The following is a 12,216-nucleotide window of genomic DNA, read 5'->3' as shown; positions in this document are numbered from 1 at the left end:
GGCCCAGTTTTTATGGCGATTTGATGATTTTAAGATGATTTACGTCCAGTCAGAGCCAGTTTAACCATAGCTAAAACATTTAAGGAGACTTTCCAATTGACTTTTGATGATTTTATGAAAGAAGTAAGTATTGGCACTTTGGGAATGAGTGGCTTGAGTCATGGACAAGGTTGATTTAAAGCTGAAAAAAGAAGGCGAACTGATCTCAAGGACTGGAGCTACTACTGTTGCCAAAAAGCGTGCACATCTTGACAATGACGTGGGTTGTAAAGGGGCCCAGAAGCCCCCTCCCATTCAATGCACCTATGTGTAATGCTAAAGACTGAGGTGAGGAGAGCACACCCTCCATCTCTTTCATGCACACATGAAAAAACCAAGGCAGGCAGAGCAGCAGCAAAGTTAGACACAGCATTAAAGGAGGAGCTGGGTTGTCAAGTGGTTGAGTTAGCAGGCTTAGTTTAGCCATTTGCTGATTGGATTTGTATATGTTAACTGTTAAAACAGGCTGGTGTTCAGTGCAGTTGATGTAGCGTTGTCCATGTCTGCCTGAACTCATGCAACACTGAAGTAAACCTTTATTAGATACATATATATGAGTAAAAACACCTTCTGAAACACCTGGACAGTCATATTTTGCTGGCTCTTGAATGCATAAATAACCCAGTGTCCATAGATCAGTGTCGCTGCAGTTCTCAGGTTTATTTTTGAAACTCTTCTGGCTGAGAAACCACATGTTCATATGTTCTACATGGCTGAATAGCTGAACAGGCTGCCATCGCCCACCACCTTTTGCTCCTTATAGATATAAGTCTCCAGCTTTTTTAGAACAGTGTGCCACATTTCTGACATTCCTGGTTTAAATTCACCTCCTACATATAACCGCTCTGGGGCTTTAAAGCTGCTGAAATCCCTCAGTTTAATAAATTCAGCTGCACTTGACATTATTCAAAAATTAAATAGGATCACTGCTCATCACCACTTGTTTCACTTCACTTGTTTTCACCTCAGATTGTGTTTTATCAATACTCCCTACAGCTAAAACATGAAGTTACATCAGGCTGAGTGAAGCAACAGAGGAAAAATACACAACAAAATGAGAGCTATGCCTCGCTAAAAAATGTTCTGCGTCTAAAAAACTAAATATTTGATATGCGTTTTGTTGTTTCATTGTATCACGCTGAGTGTTCGGGCTTCTTTGTTGTTGTTCAGACAACATAAGCTATTTAAATATGTCAATCTTGCCTTTGGGAAGCTTTGATGGACGTGAATAAACACTCAGAGACCAAACCAATTAACTGAGAGAAGAAAGAGGCGGTTTTTAAAAAGAAAAGAATCATTAATGCCAAACACAGGGGGAGTTCAACACAAACACAAGAGAAAATCTACTCTATTTTTTTTTTTTGCTGCAAAGGAAAGAATAATTTTTCACCTTTCATCCATAAACGATCCTGAAATACTCAGGATTTAGTCTGTGCCTGAGCAAAAACTGTCTCGAAGATTTCACCGCCGTGATGTCAGCCATCGTTTTTTTAACCACTGTTTTTAAGCTTCAGATCTGTCATGTTCTGATATCATCCTGCTTTTTGGAGCTGAAAGTGACCAAAACTCTGATGAAAGGCTGGAAATACATTGCTCAGTTCCTATCACGGTTGACAGATGGCTTTGGTAGCGGCTTGTCAATCACAGGAAGCCTTGTTCTAATGCAGAGGTGTTCAAACTTTCTTTAAAGAGCCACTTTTGATTTTGTGAAAACGATCATCGGCCACTATTTCTTTTAGTGATTTCTGTAAAAATAAATCAGACACTTAGTGTGCTCAATGGTCCTTGTCAAACCTCAAATCAAACCTCACCTGTCTCTCAGGTGTCTCTTCAAACCATATGATAAGTGGTCAGTTTTCTGCAGTGTTGCTCGCTGTGTAAACATCAGCAAACTCTGCTCCTGACCAAGGAAATGTTTGCCATCAGAAGGCGATATGAGCAAAATATGTCAGGATGTTTTATTTGCAGGATCAGACAATTGAAACTTTCAGGTATAGAAAAAGGAAGGAAGGAAAGAAGAAAGGAAGGAAGGAAGAAAGGGAAGGATAAAAGAAGAAGGAGGAAAAGAAGGACGTAAGGAAAGAAGGAAGAATGCAACAGAGGAAGAAAACAAGAGGGAAAGGAGAGAAAACAAGGAAGGAGGGGAAGGAAGAAGGAAGAAAGGAAGGAAGGAAGGAAGGAAGGATGGATGGAAAGGAGAGAAAAAAGGGATAAAAGTAGGAAGGAAGAAACGAAGAAAGAAGGGAAGGAAGGAAGGAAGGAAGGATGGATGGGAGAGAAAAAGGGATGAAGTAGGAAGGAAGAAACGAAGAAAGGAAGGAAAGAAGGAAGGATTGCAACAGGAGACGAAAAGTAGGAAAGGAGAGAAGACAAGGTGGAAAGGAGAGAAAACAAAGAAGGAGGTGAGAGAGAAAGGAAGGAAGGAAGGATGGATGGAAAGGAGAAAAAAAGGGATAGGAGTAGGAAGAAGGAAATGGAGGAAGGAAGGAAGAAAGGGAGGAAGGAAGAAAGGAAGAAGAGAAAAGGAAAGAAAACAAGGAAGGAGGGGAAAGATGAAGGAAGGAAGGAGGGACAGATGGAAGGGTGAGAAAAAGGAATAAAAGTAGGAAGAAAGAAACAAAGAAAGGAAAGACAGATGGAAAGGAGAGAAAAAGGGATAAGAGTAAGAAGAAGAAAATGGGGGAAGGAAGAAAGGAAGGAAGGAAGGGAGAAAGGAAGTAAGGATAAGGAAAGAAAACAAGGAAGGAGGGGAAAGAGGAGGGAAGGAAGGAGGGACAGATGGAAGGTTGAGAAAAAGGGATAAAAGTAGGAAGAGGGTAATGAGGGAAGGAAGGAAGGAAGGAGGGGACAGAGGAGAGAAAACAAGGAAAGGAAAAAAAACAAGAAAGAAAGAGGGGCGAGAGGAACAAACAGATCTTTATGAAATTTTCAGGGAATGTTCAAAATGGGATAAGGGAGAATGATTGCAGCATTTTGGAGGTGATCCAGATCACCGTCTGGATCCAGGACTTTTTGAAGGATTCTTTATCATTGTGAGATAGGGCCGTTTTCACCATATGTGTATATAACTCCACCATAAATGGTTGGATCGCTTTGCAAAACAATACAAGACAAGGTCACCATGATTTCTGACTGATGTAAAAGTACCATCCAGATCCTGACAATGTTCTGGATACTAAAATCTTTGGTTTGCTTGTGCAATTGACAGAAAATGTAAATGTTTGGTATGGTTAAAACATTGTGAGATGAAAGCTGTGGACTGTATGAAACTGGACCTTGGGCCACAAATGGAAGCACACTTAAAAAAAAAACTGCTAACAAGAAGAAATGCATCTGTTGCTAGATGCGAGAGCTCTTACAGTAAAACAATCAGGTTGTTTTTGTAGCATTCTTGATGCAACCAGATCAGTTTTATAACAATCTGCTGATCCAGTTACAAAGAGCTCCTGTTTATTAAAATTACCAAAGGCGACGTTCACATTCAGTGGGTGACCTCTTAAAACCGTAGAGAGAAAATTAACCAACCAAAGGCCAGGTCTCTATAAAATTGTTATAGTTCTTCACTGATGTTTGTCAGAGTTCCTTACCAGTGACACGGAGTCCATCCGAGCGCTGACACCACATTGAAGGCTGGCTGGAGTTTGTGCCGCTTGAGACCCATTTGTACTCGTAACATTCGCCCCCTGAGAGCAAAATAAAACACAAACATCTATAAAGTCAGCGATGGAGACAGTTAATCTCATGAGTGATAGATTAATAAAGCAGCTGCTAAATTATGATTGTATAATAGGCTGCTGTCATATAATATAACTATCTTCACAGAGAGGTCCAGTTCAATGTTTTAATCTTCAGTAAGAGCTTTTGCTTAATGACTTTCTATCAATGCTATTATGACTTTATCAATATCTCCATCAGTGCAGTAAATGACCATATTTCCCTACGGAGTCTTGTGTAACCAATCATCAGCCTGGCCCATTTGGCGAGCGTAAATGAACAATTTAACCTTGGACAATGGGACGATCTATCCTCCTCAGGCTCTGGTACAGTATCCCTGCTCCAGTCGATGGCGCGGCTCTATCTGTGACTTCCACCACACGATTCGTCTGCAAACCCAGACAACTTTGTCCTTTGTGTTCTTCACTTTTCTCATTTCTCCAACTTTTCCTCACGCTGCGGCACAGCTGAGACTCCTTTTTTTTTACACCAGACGAGTTATCACTGAACCATCCTCTTCAAACTTCCCAGCATCTCTTTTCTGAGCAGATTGGACTTTTACAAGTATGGACACATTTCTCAGAGGGAGAGCAGATATAATTCAGAATTTGTATTAGCTGCCTAAAAAGAACTAAATTTTTTTTTTTAGACAACCCAGACTGTGTCAGGGCTTAGAGAGGAGATAGACGATTTTCAAGCCTATTAATTTTAAAAGCCTCCTTATAACTACATCGTCATAAATGGGCAGCACTTAAACTTGGCTCACACTGTAAGACTTGGAGGCTAATATCAGATAAGAGCATGAACTGGACGTGGTCCTGATTTGACCTGCATGCACAAAAAATAACGTAAAAAATGTCTCGAGCAGGTAAACATGGAGGCGATTCAGGTGAGCATTTGAGGTTCTTTTCATGAGTCGGTGTGAAGTGGAAACCATATAATTTGTGAGTAGATAATGAAATGGCTTCTGTGTGTGTATCCAGACTCAAATCCAGGAGTGGAGGAGACTTCAATGAAAACTTCAGGGTTTTAGGAGCAACTCTTTAACTACATCCATCAAAGTCAGCTCAGAACACAGACGTCTATACATAGCAGAATTTAAACCTCTCTCTGAGACCACATGATAGATAGAATTAATAACAGGTACGACTTTATATTTGTCCTTTTACTGGCAAAATGAGGAGGTAACAAAATCCATCTGTGGGTCACTTTTGATCACATCCTCAGTACTGGTATGTTTACATCGTGTCTAACACATACAAATTAAGAGACGCAGGAGATGCACTGCCATTAAAACTGTGAATCTATGGTCACTGCTGACTGAAAAAAAAACTTTGGAAATTTGCCCGTGAGGGACTTTGCAAAATCTAAACTCTGAGACTCTAACTGCAGAAGGATGCCATATGAGACAATACAGAAGTGCTGTTACTCGAGTGACCGCTTGAGGCTGGCTTGGAAAGTACCGGAAGTGACATACACACCAAGCCAAAAAAAGACGTTTTCAAAGCAGAAATTAACCTATTTACAGCCTGGTTCAAAAATCAGCTCCTGTCTGAATCGCTAATTTCACCATCGAGGGGTGGGGTGTGTATGATTTTTTTCTAATTTAGCAGTTAAATGGATATTAAGATTGAGAGCTTGTCCAATCAGAGGCACTTCCAATATGGCCGCAATAGCCAATCTGCTTCAAAAGTCTGTTTCAGAAACAAGATGGGTCACATCATGGAGACTACATCTCTTGATTACACAGTCTATGGCAGGGCTATTCAACTAAAAATTTGGTCCGGCCAGATTTTCATACTAATGACATGAGCTGGGCCGCACATCTTTAGCAGCAAAGTTAAGCTGCTGTGGTAGCCTGGGCTATGCAAGTCTGCTTTGTTGTAGTACAGCTCCAGTTATAAGGCTTATAATCTTTCAGCACTGCAACACACTCATTGCGGAGCAAACACAATGGTTTGGTTTTTGGACTTGGTAGTAAAATAACTAAATACTTTCCAGCCTATGCAGGATTAAACTGATGATTATCCTTGCTTACTTTTAATTTTGAGGTGGAAAGAGACATGCTACTTTCACCTGTGTAGGACTGCTAATGTTAACTTTTCAAACACACCTGCTCAATGACACAATGCATCGTGGGTTAGTTGCTAGGTTATGATAGGTGTTGCAGTCAACATTATTTGTAATAATGTTGGGATTTTTTAAAGAACTTGTCAGTGTTAGTAAAAGATGTTTTTCTCGTTGGACCCAAGTCCCAAACACATGGCAGCTGCCACTCAGGTGTTGCTTTTGGGTGGCTTGGGATTGGTCCGCTTTTGCAGCATCATGCTTCCTGCATTCACAACATTTCCTGAATCCAATGTCTCCTTTTTGTCTTTCCTTATAGTAGTTGCTCCACAACAGATAGCGACATGAATTAGCTACGATATAAGCTAATATGCTCAAAATCACAGTGGAAAAATGAAAGCAGAAAACGTTGCAGGGTCGGGATTTAAGCCATCTGATGATAATACATATGACACTGCCCTCAGGTGTTTTGGAGGGGTATTGCAGAGCTACACACACACATCAACAAAGAATGGAAACAAGGCTTTAGCCTGCAGGCGTTGCTCCATAATTGTCAATGTACAATGCTCAACATGCATATGTAACAGGATTATGTTATTCATTCATTCATCCAACCTTTTTTTTTTAGCTGTGACAACGCATCCTTAATTTGCAGAGATGTTGGGAGGCAAAGAAATGTAAAACTCAGAGGAAACATTTGCACACTGAGGTGAAATCACAGCCTCAAATTAACCACAGGAAATGTCTTTCATGTACCTCAATAAACACTGATAGCTATGTTAATAATGAGACAAAGCATTAAACCAAATAATAGTATTATCCTGTATTGTGGTCCGGATTGGTCCTAAAGGATTAGGTGCTAATTAAAAGTGAATGTGGGGTAAAATAAGGCCTTCTTGTAGAAAGCAGGAATGTTGTCCTCTGTTTGAGGCAAAAAGAAGCTTTATGACCAGCAGAATAAAAACCCACCAGAGACAGACTGAGACGTGGGCTGGGAGATGGTGGGGAATCAAAGAAGTCCTGTGGTATGTGCCTTGCCCATTAGGTCCAGCACAGCGCCCCCACAAAACTCTTTTTTGATGCAACTATTTGATCTGTCTTCCTCTGTCCCTAGCCTCCTTTTCTCCGTCACCGCCCTGCCTCCTTTCCCTCGTCCTCCCCCCGCCTCCACTGCTCTTGGCTGGGCCTCTCCTCCTCCTCCCCCTCTCCGTCTTCCTCGAGTGATGCTGTGAAACCAGGTCAGGCTGCTGAAGACTGCTGTGGGGCTGTGTACAGTAGCCAAGGAGGGAGGAGAAGGAGGGTAGGAGGCGAGGGGGGAGGATGGGGGTGTGGTGATCTGCAGACTGAGCCCATGGCGACTGTAAGCAATGAGCTCTGGTGGTGGTGGTGATTCACATCCTGCCTTACACCTAATGGCTGATTAACACGCCTGGGGAGCCGCAGATATTACAGCAGTAAATGAGTGTGTGTGTGTGTAGGTGTGTGTGTGTTTTTGGAGATCTAAGAGCAGAAATCCCATCTGGGAGAGCTCCAATTGACCCAGTGACACCAACAAGCACCAAGTCATTGTAGATGTGAGTGTTTTTGCTCTCTCGTGTTTGGGTCTGAGTAAACAGCTCAGATGTTCCCTCCTGCACAAACACAGCATCTCTGTGGGTCCCTGCTGCTGTTCAGCTTCTTTTGATGCTCCTACAGGCCGATGCAGAAGGCTGGTAGACCAAACCGCCTGCAGGTATGACCATGGATGTGAGAGTCTTTCTATGTTAGCCCTTTAATGCACTGACGAGCTCCACATCCTGCCTCCCGCCTCAGCTGAGGCTAAATCCACTTCTTCCTGATCATGGGGATCAGGAAGCAGTGGGTGAAGTAAACAAGGCAGCACCCTTATTGTGGACCATTCACATCATTATGACTGAAGTGAAAGCTCAGGGCTACAGGCCTCCTGCAAGTGGCAGTTTTCTCCTCTTTGTGGAACCTTCCAGCCGTGAGCAGGTAAAAGATCTCTCCTGTAGGACGTATCCTCACCTGTGCAGGGCTGAGACTCCCAGGCCTGGTCAGGACAGAGTAGCAGGTTTTCAGGCTCCTGGGCCACAACAGCTCGAGAGCGAACCTGGACCGAACCAGAGTCAACAACGGCCCCCTTTACGCAGATGCTCACACAGGAGCTCCAGTCTGACCACTCCATCAGATAACATTCACCTGCACGGACACAGAGAAACAGACACATCTTTGATGAGAAAGCGTAAACTCATCTTTTAATACAGTGAACATTGCAAACAGTCAAATATCTTCTGCTTTTCTACTGTTTTAATTCATTTGAGTAGAAATATCAAGCCACTTTGGACTCAAGAAAACTGGAGAGGGCACTTTTTAGTGACACTCTCACGAGCCTCCAGAGACTGGAGCTCTTGCTAGCTTTCGTTTGCATTACAGAAGTAGTTTGTAGAAAAATAACTCATCATTCTTCATTAGAGGCTGACATTTTTTCTGGGAATCCCGCAGGTCACTGGATTCCTGTAGGATTCCCACGGGATGGGAGTCAACTTAACTGTTAACCACGTGATTGGGACGGTACAGGATAAAAAATTAACATGATCAGATAAAAGTGGGAACCAATCAGGAAGATAAAATATAGTGTTTGACATGTGATGCCATTCTGTAGTTTATTTCCAATAAGCCTACACTGTAACGCAAGTGAAAAGAACTAAATTTCCCAGAAGCCAACAGTGCTCCCGGCTGCTGTTTTCCACCACTATTCAAAAAAGAACATCAATGGAGGGAGTAAACACTGGTGCAGAATATGATGTGCTACAAACTAACACAAAGTAAGAAGTGAGGACCTATCCAATAAGCTGACAGACCTGGACAGCTCTCTAGCTTGATGCATTTTTTTTTAATTAAAACACAAAAGTCTTGTCAATGCTTTATGGTAACAATTGCTCAATAAATAAGTAACAAGACACTTCATATGTTTTGGTTTATTAAACTAAGGTAGGCATGTTTGGTTGGATGATTTTACCACAGATGAACTGTGCCTGTTGCGAAGTAATTGAAAAAAATTGGGGAGGAAATCAATTCAAATTTGATGTATTGCCTAAAAACTAAAAGAAGGGAAAAATGGGAGCAGTACAGGCGTGGGACTCATTTTACCAGGAGTGGGACAGGACAGGATTTTTTTCTGTGTGAGTGGGATGGGACATGAGTGAAAATCCACTGCTGTGTCGCTCTCTAGTCCTCATACAGGGACAGCCGGTTTCATATATAGAAAACGTTGCTACAGAAAAGGTTGGAATGCTATGTTCCTTAATGAGGATGCAGGGTCTCAGAAGCTTGGACACTAAATAATAGTTCTTAATACATTTTTCCCAAATAGTATGTTTAAATAGAATTGAGAGACAATAAATGCCTGAAATTAAAGATTATAACAGTCGCATTTTGTTTTTTGCAGACCCTCTCAGAATTGTTAGTTTTGTCCAACGCCAGTGACACAATGCTGGATGATTTTAAGTCAGAATTTTGGGGAGCATGACTTGATATGGGGCTCATCACAAGTGATTATTTATTCAAATAATCCCAAAGTGTATGGAGTCAACAAAACTACTGCCAAGGGGCAACATCTGGTTAAAAAAATGAAGCCTATGAGGAAGCGCTAAAGGTTGCAGTTCGTTGACAGTCCACTAGAGGCTGGAGGCAGAAAAACAGGAAACTACTTACACACCAAGCCAACCCCCAAGACTTTTACAGCATCAAAAAACAAATTTACACATTTACTTTTTCTAATCTTAGAAAATATTAAAATCACAAGTTTGTCCATTCAGAGGCAGAACTCATGTGACTGACATGTCTGGCGCCCTATGGCTTTCAGGGAGTATGACCTTCCAATATGGCCCCGGACGATAATCTGCTTCATTACTTTGTATTAGGAACAGACGGGTGATGTCACAGAGACTCTGTCCATTATACAGCCTATGGTTGGACATGTTTAATATTTATGACTCCAGGTCAGACTATCTCAGTTGGAATACGCACAAGAACCAACGAGAGCAGCAGACTTGGAAGCATCAATAAAATGTTGCAGCCCAGGAACTGAGAAAGAAAAGCAGCTTGGGAAAGTATTTACTCATATTCTTTTCCTTGTTTTTGTTGCTGAATGACAGAACACAGACCAAAACAGCCATGTGATGACGCTGATTGCCCTTTCTGTTTGCTTTTCTTGACTTCTCTGAAGTCTCATTTGATCAGGCAAGCTTCTCATGTCATGAGATCTCATGTCTGTGGAATCGTTGCCCCAAATGTCAAGTGTGTGGAGTAGCTGTCTTATGGAATTGTGTGTCATGTTGCATTGTCAGAAATGTCTGTATCTTTGTGGTCTACCATGATTCTGAAGATGTTACCGTTGTCTTGTTGTGATGACTGATCAATGCCAAAAAAGGCAAACTCAAGATCTGTCTTCTAAAATTATGATACATGAAGAAAATTCAATTTAGCAGAAGCAGAAATTCTCCACATAATATAATCTAAACATTTAGATCCTAACTCTGAAAGAACAAAAAAAAAATCTCACACACTGAAATGCCTTCAGTGTTGCCCGGTCAGTTGGGAATTTTTTAAATAACTGCTTCATGACCTGAGAAAAGATTGCCGGTCTGACCTCGCGTCATATCACAAATCTTTTAATTTCCTGTAAGACAGCACGCAGCCTCGAGACTGAAAGGTGAACAGCATTTTTCCATCAACGTGCGAAACGACATCCTCACTGTTTCATTCACCAGTGGAGCTTCTTGGTTTTGTTTTCTTTTGGCACTTATATCTGACTTTTAGAGATTACAGCTCTGCAAACTCCTTGCATCATGTGTTTTTCCTCATGGAAATAAAATCTTAGGCTTTGGCAGACTAAGTTTCATGTTTGCTAAAATAAGAAGGAATGAGAATGGTTTAATCTGGCGTGCTGAGGTGCACAGCAGCAGGGAGACAGAACATGTATTTACATATGAAATCAAGACGGCTCCGATGCTTTGAAGAGCTTCAGGAGGAGGAAGATCAGGATGCAGGGCAGGCTGGTTTTGATCACATCTGACAACTGCAGCTCATCAAACAGCAGGGGAAATCGAACACGGGTCAGGGGTGGTAGTGCATGAAAGTGTGTGTATGTGTGTGTGCGTAAGGATGCCAGGATTCCCAAGCTGTCCCCAGTCCTGCACAAACTGTGCTTGAATTTCCTCCCAAATCACTCCACAGCACCTCTGAGCTCAGAAAGCAGTCTGTGCTTTTGATTGCCGTTTGATACTTCACTGCTCCTGCAGTCTGGCAAACGGCCTTGGACTGACTTCTTATCTAGGGCAGCATTTCTCAGTGTTTCCATCTCAGGGACCGGCAGACATCTGATGAGCTTTCTTTCATTTCTGCCTGAAATGAGAAATCCGTCGGCAGAGGCACACATTATGCACTACTTAATTCAAACGGTGGTACTTAAAAACAAACCGTGGGTGCAAAAAAAGGCCGAGACTTTTTCTGCAGAGTATTTTAAAGAGACTGAATGATGACTGATCAATTATGAACTAAAATAGACACCGAGCTGTCTGGAAATGAACTCCAAATTTGTAGACTGAAGGGAGTAACAGTAGCTCTTCCTTAAGGGACAGCGGACACCAAAAATATACAGTGGGGAAAATAAGTATTGAAAGTGTCAACTTTTTTCTCATCACATTTATTTCCAAAGATGCAATTCAAACAAAATTTCTACTACACATTGGTATTAACTCAAATAATCCACACATGAAAAGAAATCACAACGTTCAGGTCCATAAATAATGATTATGTGGAATTAAGTACAATAACACAGGTAAAAAGTATTGAACACGCTAACTGAGACTCATCTAATACTTAGTGGAGAAGCCTTTGTTTACAATGACAGCTTCCAGAAGCTTCTTGTATGTTTGAACTAATGGCCCACACTGCTCAGGTGTGATTTTGGCCCATTCCTCTGCACAGATTGTCTTTAAATCTGGAATATTCTTTGGTGCCCTCTGGTGAACCCTTTTCTTTAGTTCTTTCCACAAATGTTCAGTTGGATTGAAGTCAGGTGATTGACTAGGCCATTCTAACAGATTGATTTTCTTTTTTGAAACCATTTGAGAGTCAACTTTGCCGTGTGCTTTCGATCGTTGTCCTGCTGGAAGGTCCAGCCACGTCTCATCTTCATCATCCTGGTGGATGGCAGCAGATTCAGATCAAGAATTTCCCCATACATGGCTCCATTCATTGCTCCGTCGGTTATATGAAGTTTGCCAACACCATGAGATGAGAAACAACCCCATGCCATGATGCTTCCACCTCAAAACTTCACTGTTGGTTTAGTGTTTTTTGGGTGATGTGCAGAGCCATTTCTCCTCCAAA

General features: G+C 41.7%; 1 protein-coding gene across 1 annotated transcript in view; it reads right to left on the bottom strand.

Moving 5' to 3' along the window:
- The window catches only part of thsd7ab (thrombospondin, type I, domain containing 7Ab), a 271,299-nt gene that overhangs the window by 18,594 nt on the left and 240,489 nt on the right, over positions 1-12,216 (bottom strand). The window contains exons 24-25 of the mRNA XM_074683386.1: positions 7,846-8,019; positions 3,627-3,722 (exon numbers count right to left, since the gene is read on the bottom strand). Coding sequence (XP_074539487.1) covers positions 3,627-3,722; positions 7,846-8,019 — 270 coding nt within the window. The remainder of the gene's footprint in view (positions 1-3,626; positions 3,723-7,845; positions 8,020-12,216) is intronic.

This window comes from Halichoeres trimaculatus, unplaced genomic scaffold, assembly GCF_033239565.1.
Source record: "Halichoeres trimaculatus isolate MK-OKI-2021-1 unplaced genomic scaffold, fHalTri1.1 fHalTri1_scaffold_12, whole genome shotgun sequence".
In the NCBI taxonomy this organism is placed as follows: Eukaryota; Metazoa; Chordata; class Actinopteri; order Labriformes; family Labridae; genus Halichoeres; species Halichoeres trimaculatus.
The sequence above is the reverse complement of the archived record's forward strand: the minus strand, read 5'-3'. Positions and strand labels throughout refer to the sequence as shown.